This window comes from Coregonus lavaretus (genome assembly GCF_964263955.1).
Source record: "Coregonus lavaretus genome assembly, chromosome: 13".
In the NCBI taxonomy this organism is placed as follows: domain Eukaryota; kingdom Metazoa; phylum Chordata; class Actinopteri; order Salmoniformes; family Salmonidae; genus Coregonus; species Coregonus lavaretus.
This window is the reverse complement of record NC_140000.1, coordinates 15,812,910-15,831,625: the sequence shown is the minus strand read 5'-3', so window position 1 is coordinate 15,831,625 and position 18,716 is coordinate 15,812,910. Positions and strand designations below refer to the sequence as shown.

The 18,716-nt window shown below is 45.5% G+C and overlaps 1 protein-coding gene across 1 annotated transcript in view; it reads right to left on the bottom strand.

Annotated features, from left to right (window-relative positions):
• The window catches only part of ascc3 (activating signal cointegrator 1 complex subunit 3), a 138,889-nt gene that overhangs the window by 46,838 nt on the left and 73,335 nt on the right, over positions 1-18,716 (bottom strand). Inside the window, exons 15-22 of the mRNA XM_084174465.1 lie at positions 17,968-18,102; positions 6,668-6,859; positions 6,131-6,355; positions 4,223-4,342; positions 3,944-4,108; positions 3,105-3,191; positions 2,482-2,658; positions 166-391 (exon numbers count right to left, since the gene is read on the bottom strand). Coding sequence (XP_084030591.1) covers positions 166-391; positions 2,482-2,658; positions 3,105-3,191; positions 3,944-4,108; positions 4,223-4,342; positions 6,131-6,355; positions 6,668-6,859; positions 17,968-18,102 — 1,327 coding nt within the window. The remainder of the gene's footprint in view (positions 1-165; positions 392-2,481; positions 2,659-3,104; positions 3,192-3,943; positions 4,109-4,222; positions 4,343-6,130; positions 6,356-6,667; positions 6,860-17,967; positions 18,103-18,716) is intronic.

Genomic DNA, 18,716 nt, shown 5'->3' with positions numbered 1-18,716 from the left:
CTGGGACACACAGAGAGAGGGGAGTGGTGTTACTACAGCACGCTGCACGAGCGAGCGCGCGCACACACACACGCACACACGCGCGCATACACACAGCTCTACAGAACACAATAGAATTCATGTCTAATTTGGTAGTACACTACATCTGGCCCAGTATTGTCTCACCTATCTCGTCCTTCTGCATGTCTTTCAGTTTGTCCACAGTGAGTTTCTTCTCCTCCAGACGAGCCAGTACGTTGTGAGGCAGGATGGAGAACTGTCTCAGGGGGTGAGCGAAGCCCCACAGACGCTTGTCTATCACTTTACACAGGTTGAGCAGCCGGTAGGTCATGGCAGGCCAGCGCTTCCTCAGAGCAATCTCAAACAGAGCCCTGACGATACGAGCTGCGTTCTACACAGGGACGAATAGACACACAGTTACAATTTGAGTGGCATTCTATAGTAGAAAAATAAGGCCAGACAGATAGTCACAATTGGAATAGTGTATTACAGCAGGTGTAAAAAGACAGACATAGGCTACAGCCAGACTTGGAGCAGTGTTCTACAATGGGTACAGCAGGACAGAGCGAGTCATGCAGAGACTGAAATAATACATCAAGATGTAGGACGATTAATCATGTCTGATCGAGAGCCGAGGGACTGGTATGATCAGGCTCTGTTCTGAAACATGGGTCAGGCCTGGCTGTGCACTGATGGATTGCTCATGTCTGTCCTGACGGATGTGTCAGGTGGTTGGTGCTGCTCGCTGATAAACTGGTCAGATCTGACCTGGCTGGGCTCTGATTGATTTGGGCAGGTGTTAATGACATCTGATGGATTGGTAGAGTCTGGCCGTGCGGTGATTGATTGTTTGGGGTCTGGTTCTGTTTTGATGGATAAGTCGAGGCGAGGCTGCTATCTGTGTTAGATTGGCCAGGTCTGCCTGTGTCCGGGACATGTGGTTCAGTGGGAGGATGGACAGAGACAGGCAGGCAGGCAGACATAGAGACAGACAGGCATATAGACAGGCAGAGACACAGAAACACCTGCTGGGCCAGATGTTGGTCTGCTGCTGGTTAAAAGGCCACTAGGGCCACCGAGCTCCTACATCAAACCCTTTGGAGAGAAAACCCTACACTAACACCCTTACTAAGCCTACACTCATACTCCAAATAACAACCAACAGCCAAAACACATCAGTCCTCACAGTCCGAGTCACGGCACCAACATAGTTCCAACCAGGGAGATTATTGAGATTGATGTTTTAGCTGTCTTGCTTCTCCAGTTATTCTGTGTCAATGTGTCTTTAAGAGCATTGATGCGGTAAACATAGGTGAACTGTGGTCTCAGGTCTCTCAGCGCTCACGTACAATAACCTACTCTCTCAGGAGAACTCCTGGTGTCCTGCGGTCAAGTACACCGGGCTGCAGAACTGCTCTATCTATCATCCAGTTGCTAAAGCCATTGAGGAGTGTGTGTGTATGCATGAGAGACAGGGAGTTAGCCTCTGTCAGTGTGTGTGTGTGTGTGTGAGAGAGGGAGAGCGAGAGATAGTGAGTCTGCCAATGTTTATGAGTGTGTGCACATATATGTATGCAACTTTATCTCTGTGCTTATGTGTGTGTGTGAGAGTCTCTGTTGGTGTGTGGTGGCAGTGGGAGTATCATACGGCAACAGGACCTATCAGTCCTCAGTCTGGATTAATCATCAGATCCCCTCTATTCCACTATGACCGCCTGCCTCTCGGACACAGCCATCCAAACCGGCTGCACATCTGAAATCGGGCGAAATAGGAGCAAAGAGGGAATTTGCTGTGAACTATTCCAAATATTCAGCCACATGGAATCAGTTACCACGAGAAACCATGGATAGATGGGTTCAGCAGAGGATGGGAAGAGGGGATGGGACTGAGGGGAGAGAAAAAACTCAAAATGCCAAAAAGATTCCAGGCTATCAGTCACTGTGAAATATGCACCAGCCATATTACTTTCCATCAGATATATCAAACCATTTGATTTTCATAAAGAGCATAATGCCGAGATGCCGGCATGGCAGATTAACTGTGACAGTTCATGAAAGCCTCTTGATCCCTCTGAAACAATGGAGATGCTGGTACAAACAGGAAACACGTTTATTGATGTGTATGATATGATAAGTTAAGACACCATTTATAAACCCCTATCAGTACACCAGTATGATTGAAACATTCTGCTCTAGGACGCGGAGCACATGTGCTGCTGGCTTAGGGAAGGGGAAGTCTTGGCAGTGGCACCACCTAGCAGGGGACACAGGGGTACAGCTGAACCCCTCAGAGGGGCTAGGCTATCTCAGTTCAGTTTGGGGGTGAAGCAGAGTATGTACACATGTTGAGGTTTCTTCAGGTATGGTTCAGTTTGTATGAGTGTGTGTGTATGTGAGAAACAGACAGAGAGTGCGTGTGTGTAATGTGTGTGTGTGTGTGTAATGTGTGTGTGTGTGTGTGGTGCTGTGCCTATAACCTACCTGTGCTACGTAGGACAGGTCTGAGATGAGGGAGAAGCTGTCCACCTCTCCCCGTCCGATGTAGGTCTGCAGTAGGATGTTGATCTTGCCGTATCCGTTCTCCACTCCGCCTGCAGCAGGCAGCTCACAGTAGTTACACAGCATCTGCTCTAGCTCCTCCATCTCCTCATCACGCACCTGGAAAAACACACACGGGCACACACACACACACACACACACAGGAGTCTTTCCACATGGGTACTCAAACTATATCAAGACCTAGCTATACTGTTGAGCAGGTGTCCTGCAGCATTCTATAATTAAGCAATAAGGCACGAGGAGGTGTGGTATATGGTCAATATACCACAGCTAAGGACTGTTCTTATGCAAGACGCAACGCGGAGTGCCTGGATACAGCCCTTAGCCGTGGTAAATTGCCCATATATCACAAACCCCCGAGGTGCCTTATTGCTATTATAAACTGGTTACCAACGTAATTAGAGCAGTAAAAATAAATGTTTTGTCATACCTGTGGTATTCGGTCTGATATACCACGGCTGTCAGCCAATCAGAATTTAGTGCTCGAACCACCCAGTTTATAATGTGTGATGAGTGACCTCTCAGCGTGACCTGTGACCTCTCACCTTGACCTGTTCAAACTCCTCAGCCTTGGAGACGATGCTGAGGATGTCAGCCTCTGTCTTCTGGGAGTCGAACAGCTCGTTGAACGTCTGCATGGAGGAGGTGGACAAACACAACCATCAAATTGACATAAGGAACAGCTGTTATCTAGTTGTATATTGCATGTTACTGTACCACCATGAGCTTTTTTTAGATAATACCATGCCATATTACACCTACACAGAAGGGTATTTATACCCGGTTACAATAATATAATACTACATTGGAGTACACCAAACATTAGGAACACCTTCCTAATATTGAGTTTCACCCCCTTTTGCCTTCAGAACAGCCTCAATTCGTCAGGGCATGGACTCATGGAAAGCATTCCACAGGGATTTTGACTTCATTGCTTCCCACAGTTGTATCAAGTAGGCTGGATGTCCTTTGGGTGGTGGACCATTCTTGATACACACAGGAAACTGTTGAGCGTGGAAAAACCCAGCAGCGTTGCAGTTCTTGACACAAACCGGTACGCCTGGCATCTACTACCATACTCCGTTCAAAGGCACTTCAATATTTTTTCTTGCCCATTCACCCTCTGAATGGCACACATACACAATCCATGTCTCAACTGTCTCAAGGCTTAAAAATCCTTCTTTAACCTGCCTCCTCCTCTTCATCTTCACTGATTGAATTTGATTTATCAACTGACATCAATTAGGGATCATAGCTTTTACCTGGATTCACCTGGTCAGTCAATGTCATGGAAAGAGCAGGTGTTCTTAATGTTTTGTATACTCAGTGTACAATACAACATAGTACATTTAATATAATATCATGTTATGGAACTCTGGTGTACCTCCATGGTGTTGTATTTGATGTAGAAATGACTGGCGGTTCTGCCCAGGTCAGTGGAGGCGAAGTATCCTGTCCTCTCCTCAAAGCGGATCATCCTGGCCTTGTCCAGCTTCCTGGCTGCCATCACCACCAGCTCCTTACGGTACAGCTCCAGACCCGGGTCCATCTAACACAGAGACAGAACAGTAAGAGGAGAGAGTGTACAGTAGAGTGTGTGTGTGTATGCGTGTGTGTGTGTGTGTGTGTGTGTGTGTGTGTGTGTGCGTGCATGCGCGTGTACCTGGTAGGCCTTGTGGTTGATCCCGTAGGCCAGCGGGTTGGCTCTCATGCGGATGTACAGGTAGGTGTAACTCAGCCATCTCACTGCCTCCTCCACGTTAGTCACAGTCCCTAGTGACACCTGCAGAGAGAGGGAGAAAGAGAGAGATCAATAACATCACATTCACCTTCAGTCATTTCAGCCCCCTAGCAGCACCTGGTGGAGATTCCATACTCAGCATTGATTCCTTCTCGATGAGTCCTCATTTAATTATTGTGGGTTCCATCTAGTGGTGACTTACTGTACTGTGTTTATTTAGTGAAAAGGGTATATGGTTGGAGATGAGAAAATAACGTGATTAAAGGGGGCCAGAGTGGCATCTGATGTCAAACTGGGAACGCTGTTCTGACTTTGTGGCTGTGTTATCTAGTGGAGATCGCTCTGTCATTTCCTGGTCGCTAAAATTCAACACTGTTTGCTCAATTTCAGTTTATGTGAAAAAACAAGCACTGAATAGTGTAGGGAATCATTGTACCATCTAGATTGTTGTGAAATATATTTTCAATAAAACATTTGTTTTGGTCCACCAGCTTCAAACAGCTGTAAAAACAAAAGTTATTGAAAATAAATTTCACAGTGATTTCAGTGACAATGATTCCCTACACTACTCAGTGCTTGTTTTCTCACATACACTGAAATTGATCGAACAGTGTAGAATTTTAGCAACCAGGAAATGACAGAGCGATCTGCACTAGATAAAACATCCACAAAGTCAGAACAGCTTCCTCATTTTGACAACAGATGCCGCTTCGGCAGCAGAAATCAATAGGCAAATATCACAGCCAATCACAACACTGGCAGGTAAGTAATACTGTGAGACACTATCATTCCACTATTAGCGGCAGATAATGTGTAACACCCTTAAAAATATTTTTTACATATTGGACCATGCATATAGCCTATGCATGGTCCATATTATCAGGTATGCCTTTAGCAATAAGCAGTATCACCTGTAGCCTAACTGATGCAGCATAGTGGCTATAAATAAATAGGCTGAAGCATGGGGTTTCCTATCTGCATTTACCCTATTGGGCTGATCATTTATAATGATTAATTTTATGTCCACAGAAAATTGCATAAACACAGTGAATATAATGTAGGCCTACCTGTTAGGGTAACTTGGGGTAACACACCCCTGCCTGTACTTCTCACAGAAACCCCTTTCCCTGGTTGACACTACTCTTGCTTAACTAAGAGGGTGGCGTTTTACCCCAAGTTACCCTATAATTGCCCTGTGTTACATTTAGCCCACCCTCCCCTATGCACTCACAGTATAATTACTGCTGAGCTTAACCATGCCAATGCTAAAAAAACTATGGGTTTAAAATGGTGCAGTTTGCGCATATTTAGGAGTTGAGAAATAAAGTAGGAATGGAAAGCTGGGATCCGCCTATTTTTAACAAAGGCCATTACAACTGCTGTTTTTCCCGCGACTGTATTAAGAATTGTTGTGCATTGACTGCTTGTCAGAATGCATGTTTCCCTCGCTATGGCACTCGCAGCTGGAACGTGCCTTGAGAGGAATATTTACCTTGTATAGAACACACTACAACAAGGCGACTAGGTAAATAGACAAACTATTTCACTATGGGTTTGTCTGTTTTTAAAAAATTCATTACTCGCTTTGTTTGCAGTGGAAAAGTACATTTGGACTGTTCTAGCATCTTCAAAGTGCACCTTGGCAGAAATATTTGTTGATGTTTCTTTTTTCTTTGTGTAGCGGCAATGATTTTGCCGTGGTGCAGCGCCACAGCTAAATGACTGAAGTGGAAACACTGGTATGATTGTTAAAGGAGAGGTCCTGAAGATGTGTGACTGGTGGATAAGACCTTTACCAGCTATATTATTGACGGTGGCGTGTGTCCCTACCTCAGCGTTGAGGTTGTCAGCCATGGTCTCTAGGAACTGGCTCTCTATGGGGTTCTGCTGGGTGAGCAGGGTGAGGTAGTGGCTCAGCTTGTCATGTGCCGTGATGATGGTGCCCTCGCCGTACTTGTCGAACTGGGGCCGCCCGGCACGCCCGAAGATCTGCATCACGTCCAGGATGCCCAGGTCCACCAGGGTACCACGCTTAGCATCGTAGATTTGGGTGCCCTGTTGATGTTACCACGGGAACAAGAGTGGCCGGATATCAGTGGCTTTGGAGAGATAATACAGTCCATATGGGCAAACATGTCTGCTTGTTTTAATACAGACACCTACACAGATTTACAGTCTTCTAAGAGTGAAGGGCATATGATACAGACTTACAAGTTCATACCTCAATCAGCCGGAAAAACTCCCTCTCACACACAAACTACCACAAGCGCACGCACGCACCCAATGCAAGTAAGCCTTTCGTTGGACAGTGTATACCATGTGTATCCTGTACGACTAACAAAACTTGAAACGCGCGCACAAACCAACCTTGATGATGACAGCGTGTGCAGGCAGGTTGACTCCCCAGGCCAGTGTGGCGGTACAGCACAGAACCTTGAGGTAACCCCTGGAGAACATGCTCTCCATCAGGCTACGGTCAGCACGCAGCATCCCAGCGTGGTGGATCCCAAAACCATCTGGGAACATCTCCTTCATCTGCTTGTTCCTGGAACGTTGGATCTGAGGGAGAGAAGGAGAGAGAGAACACAATCAGGAGAGAAGGAAAGAGAGAACCAATCAGCACAGCCTGGGTATGTGGAAGAGAGGAAGAAGGATGGAGAGAGAGTATTGCTTTAACAAGTACTTTGTCATGCCAATAAAGCATTTCTTACTACCCCAAGGATCAGAGATCAAATATAAATTTTGAGTCAGCCTCAGTGGGCACAACATGCCAACTGCTTTATGGCTGTGTCCTTACTCAGACCTAACTCCCCACTGCAGCTGCTAGGGGGCACCATGAAGGTGTCCAGACTGTTACCCAATAGTTATTATCACACATCTGTAGTGTAGTTCAGACTGAGATCTATAAAACAGCTGCTGTATTGATCCTGCTGAGCCAGTATCAGTCAGTGTCCTTTAGTAGCTGATAAAACACTGCAACACTCTAAGTTGAGGTTTTATCTACGTTTTCATAGCTCTGTTAGTTTAAGGACCAGTAATTGAACTGAAGGTAACTACATTTATTCCCCCCTTGTTTCAAGTACACACATACGGAGCACGTACACACTAAGGCACGTGCGCTGATTGAGGTGTGTGTGTGTGTGTGTTGACAGGCAGAGAGGTGAGGTGAGGTGGTGAACTGGCCAGGCAGTAATAATGGCCTGCTCATCAGACAGCTTTATCTCTCTCTGGACGACTAAATGGAGGTCAGAGAGAGAGCACAGAGGAAAAAGCCCATTACAGCTAGCATCGGTCTGCTTGCGTGTGCTTTTTGTGTGTGTGTGTTGTGCGTAAGCGTGTGTGTGTGAGAGAGAATGTGTTTCACTGTGTGTACAGTACATGCGCCAAATTGCACATTGGCTCACACTATGAGCCTTTAAATACCAATTGTGTTTCCTGAACACCTGATTTACTTAACAAAAGGCACATCTCAATAAGAGGTCCAGGTACAGTACCAGTCAAAAGTTTGGACACACCTACTCATTCAAGGATTTTTCTTTATTTTTTACTATTTTCTACACTGTAGAATAATAGTGAAGACATCAAAACTATGGAATAACACATATGGAATCATGTAGTAACCAAAAAAGTGTTAAACAAATCAAAATATATTTTATATTTGAGATTTTTCAAATAGCCACCCTTTGCCTTGATGACAGCTTTGCACACTCTTGACATTCTCTCAACCAGCTTCACCTGGAATGATTTCCCAACAGTCTTGAAGGAGTTCCCACATATGCTGAGCACTTGTTGGCTGCTTTTCCCTCACTCTGCCATCCGACTCATCCCAAACCGACTCAATTGGGTTGAGGTCGGGGGATTGTGGAGGTCAGGTTATCTGATGCAGCACTCCATCACTCTCCTTCTTGGTCAAATAGCCCTTACACAGCCTGGAGGTGTGTTGGGTCATTGTCCTGTTGAAAAACAAATGATAGTCCCACTAAGCCCAAACCAGATGGGATGGCGTATCGCTGCAGAATGCTGTGGTAGCCATGCTGGTTAAGTGTGCCTTGAATTCTAAATAAATCACAGACAGTGTCACCAGCAAAGCACCCCCACACCATAACACCTCCTCCTCCATGCTTTACGGTGGGTACTACACATGCGGAGATCATCCGTTCACCCACACCGCGTCTCACAAAGACACGGCGGTTGGAACCAAAAATCTCAAATTTGGACTCCAGACCAAAGGACAGATTTCCACCGGTCTAATGTCCATTGCTCGTGTTTCTTGGCCCAAGCAGGTCTCTTCTTCTTACTGGTGTCCTTTAGTAGTGGTTTCTTTGCAGCAATTCGACCATGAAGGCCTGATTCACACAGTCCCCTCTGAACAGTTGATGGTGAGATGTGTCTGTTACTTGAACTCTGTGAAGCATTTATTTGGGCTGCAATTTCTGAGGCTGGTAACTCTAATGAACTTATCCTCTGCAGCAGAGGTAACTCTGGGTCTTCCATTATTGTGGCTGTCCTCATGAGAGCCAGTTTCATTATAGCGCTTGATGTTTTTTGCGACTGCACTTGAAGAAACTTTCAAAGTTCTTGAAATGTTCCGTATTGACTGACCTTCATGTCTTAAAGTAATGATGGACTGTAGATTCTCTTTGCTTATTTGAGCTGTTCTTGCCATAATATGGACTTGGTCTTTACCAAATAGGGCCATCTTCTGTATATCCCGCCCCCCACCTTGTCACAACACAACTGATTGGCTCAAATGCATTAAGGAGGAAAGAAATTCCACAAATTAACTTTTAAGAAGGCACAACTGTTCATTTAAATGCATTCCAGGTGAATACCTCATGAAGCTGGTTGAGAGAATGCAAAGAGTGTGCAAAGCTGTCATCAAGGCAAAGGGTGGCTAATTGAAGAATCTCAAATATAAAATATATTTTGTTTAACATATTTTTGGTTGAATGATTCCATGTGTTCTTTCATAGTTTTGATGTCTTCACTATTATTATAAAATGTAAAAAAATAGTAAAAATAAAGAAAAACCCTTGAATGAGTAGGTGTATCCAAACTTTTGACTGGTAGTGTAAGTCATGACATAGCACAAGTGGGGGGGGGGGGGGGGGGGACGACGACACACACTTCCTCTTTTGTTCTCTATTGCTCCTCTATTGCTCCTCAATCAAAGGGTGAGGCTGATGACATCACAGATTCCCATCAAACCAACTCTTTGAATGCCATACTCCTTGGACTTTGCGGTTGTGTCTAAAAAAATCACATTTGGTTAAACAAATGTTTTACCCTTTAGTATGTGTACTTTACTGTATTTACACATAGGATAATGCTTTTCAACAGTAAAAGTTCAAAAACTTTAACAAGTGGCTCTTCACAAACGAGGCTTTTCTTCACAAACTATTCTTTACAGACGATGAATACACTGCTTTATCTGAAATTCTCCATTCATGTTCCTCCTTAACCACCTTACCTACTATACCCTCACAACAGAGTGGTATGTGTCTAAGAAGGTATCCCTGTGGAGAATATGTCTTTCTATATACATTATCACGTATGCTAATGTAGTATAGGGTATTACATATACACTGAGTGGACAGTTTATAAGGTACACCACCCCTTTCACGAAAATGGATCGCTCCTACAGACAGTGAGTCACGTGGCTTGCTATATAAAGCAGGCAGAAAGGCAGAGACATTCAGTTACTTTTTAATTTAACGTTAGAGTTGACAGAATGAGTGACCTAAGCGACTTTGAGCATGGTATGATCGTCGTTACTAGGTGCGCCAGTTCCAGTCTCTCAGAAACAGCCGGCCTCCTGGGCTTTTCACGCAGGACAGTGTCTAGGGTTTACCGAGAATGGTGCGACAAACAAAAAACATCCAGTCAGCGGCAGTCCTGTGGGCGAAAACAGCTAGTTGACGAGAGGTCGAAGGAGGATGGCAAGAATCGTGCAAGCTAACAAGCGGGCCACAAACTGGCAAATAATGGCGCAGTGCAACAGTGGTGTGCAGAACGGCATCTCGGAATGCACAACTCGTCGGTCCTTGTCACGGATGGGCTATTGCAGCAGACAACCACACTGGGTTCCACTCCTATCAGCTAAAAGCAAGAAGAAGCGGTTCCAGTGGACACGTGATCACCAACACTAGACAATTGAGGAGTGGAAAAACATTGCCTCGTCTGACGAATCCCAGTTCCTGCTGCGTCATGGTGATGGCAGCGTCAGGATTTGGTGTAAGCAGCATGAGTCCATGTTCACATCCTGCCTGGTGTCAACGGTACATGCTGGTGGCGGTGGTGGTGTAATGGTGTGGGGAATGTTTTTCTGGCACACGTTAGGTCCCTTGATACCAATTAGGCAACGTTTCTATGCCCCGAAGAATTCAGGCAGTTCTGGAGGCAACAGGCCCGACCCGGTCCTAGATGGGTGTACCTAAGTGTATGTGTGTGTGAGTTTGCAAGATAGAGAGAGAGACAGAGAGAAGAGAGAGAGCTCCAGAACTAAGCATCCAGGAGCGGCCAAGCCTGAGGTGTCAGAGCACCGGCAGGTAGCCTGGCGGGTAGGAGCGTTGGGCCAGTAACTGAAAGGTTGCTGGATTGAATCCAAGAAAGGTTGCTGGATCGAATCTGTCGCTCTGCCCCTGAGCAAGGCAGTTAACCCACTGTTCCCCAGGTGCCGTGGATGTCGATTAAGGCAGCCCCCCACACCTCTCTGATTCAGAGGGGTTGGGATAAATGCGGAAGACACATTTCAGTTGAATGCATTCAGTTGTACAACTGACTAGGTATCCCCCTTTCCCTACACACGGCACACACTCCACCACCACGGCTCCAACTATACACACACCGTTAACCACAACCATTGACGTGAATGAACCAGACGGTGTCAATATGACACAGAGCAATATGACACCGGTTGTATATTATGTTAGGGCTTGGTAAAACTGACATCAAACTCTACACACAATAAAAGTAGCTAAAAGTCAACTGCCTGTGCAAGTGATATAAAAGCAACATCAACAATTAGGATGCAATGTCCCTCTACAAACATACAGCACATAGCCCTGACTCCATTGGACTGTCCTGTGAATCTCATCACTGACTCTACTCTATACTGATGCACTGTAGGCACTAGGCAGTACTACCATCGCTCCATTCCCTGTAATACTGCCATCTCTTCTGTTATTCAGAGCTTCATAGCTAGCTCCCTCCACCACCGCCAACAGTGATACCCACGAGCACAGCACGCAATGAAGTGTTCATTTACTTAGCTAGATTGTAACAGACAGGATGGTTAATTGTTGATTTCATTTGGCCAGCCCTTGATAGTCATATCGCTTGGCCCCTTACTTCGACAGGCTTTTAAAACTGGATGAGCTGAAAGAATGGGCAGAGGAGCTGCCACTTACTCACACTCTACTACCCCTCTCTCTCTTTTTTCCTATAGCTCTTGCTCCATCTCTCCCTTTGTGTGTCTGATCAAAACATTTCTGCTGGGTACAGTATATCCAGTACAGTATAAACAGTATGTACAGTGCATTCAGAAAGTATTCAGACCCCTTGACTTTTTCCACATTTTGTTACGTTACAGCCTTATTCTAAAATTGATTAAATTGTTTGTTCCATCATCAATCTACACACAATACCCCATAATGACAAAGCAAAAACAGGTTTTTAGAAATTTCTGCAAATGTATAAAAAAAAAAAACTGAAATATCACACTTACATAAGTATTCAGACCCTTTACTCAGTACTTTGTTGAAACACCTTTGGCAGCGATTACAGCCTTGAGTCTTCTTGGGTATGACGCTACAAGCTTGGCACACCTGTATTTGGGGAGTTTCTCCCATTCTTCTCTGCAGATCCTCTCAAGCTCTGTCAGGTTGGATGGGAGCGTCGCTATTTTAAGGTCGATCGAGTTCAAGTCCGGGCTTCGGCTGGGCCACTCAAGGACATTCAGAGACTTGTTACGAAGCCACTCCTGCGTTGTCTTGGCTGTGTGCTTAGGGTCGTTGTACTGTTGGAAGGTAAACCTTCGCCCCAGTCTGAGGTCCTGAGCGCTCTGGAGCAGGTTTTCATCAAGGCTCTCTCTGTACTTTGCTCCGTTCATCTTTCCCTTGATCCTGACTAGTCTCCCAGTCCCTGCCGCTGAAAAACATCCCCACAGCATGATGCTGCCACCACCATCCTTCATCGTAGGGATGATGCCAGGTTTCCTCCAGACATGACGCTTGGCATTCAGGCCAAAGAGTTCAATCTTGGTTTCATCAAGTCCTTTAGGTGCCTTTTGGCAAACTCCAAGTTGGCTGTCATGTGCATTTTACTGAAGAGTGGCTTCCATCTGGGCACCCTAGCATAAAGGCCTGATTGGTGGAGTGCAGCAGAGACGGTTGTCCTTCTGGAAGGTTCCCCCATCTCCACAGAGGAACTCTGGAGATCTGTCAGAGTGACCATTGGGTTCTTGGTCACCTCCCTGACCAAGGCCCTTCTCCCCCGATTGCTCAGTTTGGCCAGCTCTAGGAAGAGTCTTGGGTGTTCCAAACTTCTTCCTTTTAAGAATGATGGAGGCCACTGTGTTCTTGGGGACCTTCAATGATGCAGAAATATTTTGGTACCCTGCCCCAGATCTGTGCCTTGACACAATACTGTCTTGAAGCTCTACGGACAATTCCTTCGACCTCATGGCTTGGTTTTTGATCTGACATGCACTGTCAACCGTGGGACCTTATATAGGCAGGTGTGTGCCTTTCCAAATCATGTCCAATCAATTGACCACAGGTGGACTCCAATCAAGTTGTAGAAACATCTCAAGGATGATCAAGGGAAACAGGATGAACCTGAGCACAATTTCGAGTTTCATAGCAAAGGGGCTGAATACTTATGTAAATAAGGTCTTCCTGTTTTTTTATTTGTAATATATTTGCACACATTTCTAAAAACCTGTTTTCCCTTTGTCATTATGGGGTATTGTGTGTAGATTTATGTTTACATTTAAATTTGTTTAATCCATTTTAGAATAAGGCTGTAATGTAACAAAATGTGGAAAACGGGAAGGGGTCTGAATCCTTTCCGAATGCACTGTAGGACTATGTATGGGGGTGAAGGGGTGTGTGTGTGTGTGTGTGCACGTGGCATGTGTGTACATTGTGTTATGTGCTTACATGCATGTGTGTGTAATGTGTGTAATGTGTGCTTCATTGTGTGTGTGTGTGTGTGTGTGTGTGTGTGGAGATGAAAGCATGGCAGCCAGTGTGTGATAGCAGTTCTTTGTTACTCAGAGGGACATGGTGGGTGGCACATCGGAACCACTCGCACTCAACTCAGCCTTTTACAACCTGATGATGTAGCAATTAAACAGGAAGATGAGAGAGAGAGTGGGTTGGTATGCATGACCACAGTTACATGTCAGACCGATCCCTCAGGCTACGAGGCTACCAGACTGCAAATTAGCTATTACACAAAAATTAGTATTTTCCTTTGCAGTACTTTTCTTGCACCCGTCTGTCTGTTTATGTACAGCACTGTATTATACATCTAGTCTGAGTCAGTGTGGTTGTCAGTGTGTTACCTGTATCCGACTGTGTGTGTGTGTTCTCTGTTGGAGTGTGTTTCTGTCTCATTGCAGTTTATCACTCTTTGGTCTGCGCTATCAGCTTGGGCGTACAGTAGTGACAGATCGTCATGGCAACTCAGACACATTCAAAAGATCGTCGGTGGTGTATAAATATCCCCAAACGAAGGCAAATATAGACATTAATGAGCACGTTGAGGTCCTGTGTATCGGCAGGCGGGCGGCGTGAAGTCCCAGGTGGCCTAACGTTTCCACCGCATCTGAACGCCTACAGAGCAAAACGCTTCCCTCAGACAGACAGCCTGTCAATGCAACAGGACATGAAACCCCATCAAAGACACAGTACTGTACAGTAGAGGAGATGAAAGATACACTTCACTACCACCACTACACACACACCCCTAGAGTCCAGAGAGAGAGTGAGAGATAAAAAACAAGATGGATGGGAGAGGGGGAGAGGAAGATAGAGGGGTGGATGGGAGAGAAGAGGAGAGAGACAGTCGTCATCCTTTTATCCACATCAATGGGCATCCATCCAGTGCAAGGCCTCTTTCCTCTCTGCAGTCTACACTAGATCATCAGTACCTCTCCACCAAATGAGACTGGCCTTCAATAAAAGTCAACATCTCAAACTAAAACAAGCAATAAACCACCCAGTCTACATCTATACTGACTCAAACTGGCTCTCAGCACCATACATTAGACAAACACCATACATACTGCTGTACACGCCACAGACACTACTTCACTGACTAGAACAGATCTCTCTAAAGCCAGGATGGAGTCATGTCCATGGCGATAAAACGGCTCAATCTGAGTTCACTGGGTTCAAAAGTAATACACTATATAGGGAATAGGGTGGGACTCAGCCCAAAAGAGGTGCGGAGGAGAGTTGTCCTGTCCTGCTGTACCCTAACATGGCCACTAGGTGGCTCTTCACCTCCACGGCTGAGCTGAGCCACTGTATTGTTCTCTGGTGCTGGGTTGCTGAGACAGGCCTGCACCTTTCATCTCACAGAGAGGACCCATCAAACTGGAGAGGACAAGCTAGCGGGCTCCTCAGTGTTGGTGGAGTTCTCACACAGGCATACTCACCATGCACTCGTACCCTGACACCATACACACACACACATTACACGTGCATACATGCTAAGGGCACACACATGCGAGACAACCCTTTTCAAAAGTAGTTAGGACAGGCCTACACATGGTCTGACCGTTCAAATATTCCACTTAATAAGGAACTTTTACTCTTTCACTCTGATAGACATGATTTGCATAGACATGATGAGCTAGCTCAATAACTAACCATTATTCCAGCAGCACTCTTTATTCAAGTGGGTACATTAAGATATCTAAGCTAGATTGACAGCCTCTTCAACCCCCGAGTCAATTAATGAACATTATGAGAGAGAAAATATAGTGGAATCACTTTTGACTTTTAAAGGTAGGATAAATAATGCCAAATGATATAATTGACCTTAGAGGTGCTGTATATTCTATACATATGCATAGGGGAGATTAAAAACACCTATAAATATTAATGTGGGCCAATTTCCCAGCACAAATAAGTCATGCTTTATCTCTGTGTGGGCTTAGAGTGGGATCAGCCCCGTGCCTCCTCCCTCCCCCACTAATACAAGACGGACTGACGGACGGACGGACGGAGAGACCGACATAAAGCAGGACTAACCGGACAATGGAGGAGAGAGATCAACCAACACTCCTACTCTGGAGGTCCTTCTCCAACACTTTATTTGATGCTATGCTTATTAGCATCTACTTTACTAACAATTAGTAGACTATAGCGCTTGTTCACATAGCATTAGCACATCTATATGCCAGCCATTTATTATGCATAGTTTTAATCATATATTAACCATCGAACAACAAGCTTTAAACATGGGTTTACTCCATTTAGTTGTTAACATCAGAAATCTAAAGAATGTAGCAATAATTCTAGTTTACTGTATCACTTTTTAAAGTGTTACTGTTCCATCTGTACTGAGGGTCTAATTCACACCTCAAAAGGAGCACACAGTCCTCTTTAAAGTAGACTAGCTTTCTGATGTCTATTTTAGTCTCCTTACATGTATTATAAACACAGAATGATGTGTATTATTGTAATACACACTATTAAAAGAGGCATATTCACAGGCATACACACACTTTATCTTGAACTAATTCATCCATTCCGTCTAACCAGGCCACGAGGCACCATTTTCAGCCCACGACATAATCTCTGGTCTGTATTTGCGGATTTCCAAAGCGTGAAAAGTGATATGATTTGTATATTTATACATTCCCCCATATAAATAGGAGGGAAGATTAGAGGCACATCAATCTTGGGCAGGCCCCAAGGAATAAAGGAAAGGTTAGTACATTTATCACTCCGCCTCATGTTGCTCTACTGCTCCGCTCTCTCTGCTGGGAGAGATTTAAATATGGAGAGACATACAGTCTGACTAACCGTCGTCCTCTGAGGACTGCTGCAGATACACCGCTGTGTACTCTCTGTGCACACACACCATTAACTAAGAGTGTGTGTGCGGACAACACATGCACGCACGGCACACACACACACACACATAAAGACACACACAGGTGAGAATGTAGTCCATGCCGTAGCCTCAGTGGAACAGTAGCTGTGTGAGGTAGAGAGGAGCAGAGTGGCTTCCATAAATCACTGAGGGAGCAGCAGGCCAACACTGACACTGTTCTGTGTGTGTGTGTGTGTGTGTGTGTGTGTGTGTGTGTGTGTGTGTGTGTGCGTGTGTGTGTGTGCGTGTGTGTGTGCACGCGGGCGGATGTCTATTGATCCCTGTCCTGTGTGATTGACTGTAGCCATGGGCTCAGGATGAATAGAATCAATCATGACCAGCAGGTTCTGATCAGACGCTCCTCTACTCCTCTGCTACATGGACACTAAATAATGAGTCTGGTTGGGTCCAACTGGACTAGAGCATGGGCCAAGCTACACACATAGAGATCCTATTAAATCACTATAGCATGCTAATTCCTAATTGTATGGTTACACACACCACTGACTGTCTGTCTGTCTACATCTATATGTGTGTAGGTCTGTCTGCCTGCCGGTCTGTCTGCCTGCCGGTCTGTCTGCCTGCCTGCCGGTCTGTCTTCATCTTCAACCATAACTCTACTCCATGGACTACAGGTTAAATATCAGTACTGTCCTCCTCAAGCACATACAACACCTATGCTGTTCTCATTCATAGTATACGTAGAAGGCAGTCAAACACTAACTGTAAATCGCTCTGGATTAGAGCGTCTGCTAAATGACTAAAATGTAAAACAATTAAATACTTAGACACCACACGCCGTGTGACTGAGTGCCTGAGCTCCACTTCACTCTGTTCCCTGGCCTGTTAATTGGCCTGTATCGGAGTGCTGTAAAGTTTGTTCATGGTTTCTACGGGGGCAGAGCGGGCCTTCACTGACTCTCACAAACATCCTTCCTCTTTGTTTACAGCTCCCCCCGAGGAACCTGCTCTAAAGAGGTGACTGACCTCAATTTCTCTCACTTTCCTCACCATTAAATCTCATCAATAAATACTCCTAAATAACGGTGTTTGTCTGTAGCCTGAGCCAGAGAGGAACCACTTTACAGTACACACAGAAACTTTAGTACACACTCCAGTAGACTGGAGTCTACAGTTACAGTAACTTTAGTCCCCTCAAACACTGTATCATGATAGATAGGGGTAGAAGTAATAGTCTCCAGCTTAGCTACTGTATTGGTGCACTGAATTGAGTCAACAGTGTCTGTAGAAGAATACTGTTTTGTGTGTATCCAGGTATAGTAACGTAGATTCACCTTTATCTGACGTGAACTCATGTAAGCTTCTTAACCCTGGCACACTCTGTACCTGTACTCCATGTAAAGACTCAGATGGTCCTGACAGTCCCTGTAGCAAACAATAGCTCTGGTCTACTCCTAACCAGTAGATACTCCTAACCAGTAGTTACTCCGAACCAGTAGTTACTCCTAACCAGTAGTTACTCCTAACCAGTAGTTACTCCTAACACAGGTGTGCTCCTCACCTGAAACAGAAATAAACCAATGTATGTTCCTTACCGATTTCTCACACTGGCCGTAGTCAGGTCCATGGTCTGGCTGGAAGAAGGAAGACTCTCCACGGTTCTTGGCCATCTCGATCAGCCCCATGGCTGTCCTCACCGTGGCGTTCCGAGCATGGACAAACACCATCACCTGGGTCACACAGAGAAAAGAGACACGGGTCAGTCTGGGTTAAAGGGCAAAACACAGAGAGGATGGAGAGAGGTCAGTCTTAAGCATGGACAAACACTATCACCTGGAATGGAGACGCAGAGAACACAGAAACAGGTCAGTCTGGGGCCAAAGGTCAGAGGTCAAAACACAGAGAGAGGTAGAGGTCAGCCCATACGGTTCGCTACAACATTCCTCTTTCATCTAATAGCACAGTGCTGTTCCTTGCCACACTAAAGCTCCATTGTGACTGCAGATACTTCTCCTCTCCTGCTGTACTGTATGAGAACAGCAGAAGGTCATGGTGCCATTTTAATCTTTGTTAAAGGACAGAGAAGGGCTGTAATTTTCCCATTACACTCAGCCTGCCCTTGTAAAACAGTCAATACCCCAGACAAAACAATCAATAACAGAAGTACAAGACAGTTATGAGATGGAGGCAAAGGACCTCTCTCGCCCCCTCCTCTCGCCCTCCCTCCCTCCCCTTGCCCGCTCCCTCCCTCCATCCATCACCTCGCCCAACCCCTCTCTCCCTCCCCTCGCCCGCTCCCTCCCATCTCCCTCGCCCGCTCCCTCCCCCGCTCCCTTCGCCCGCT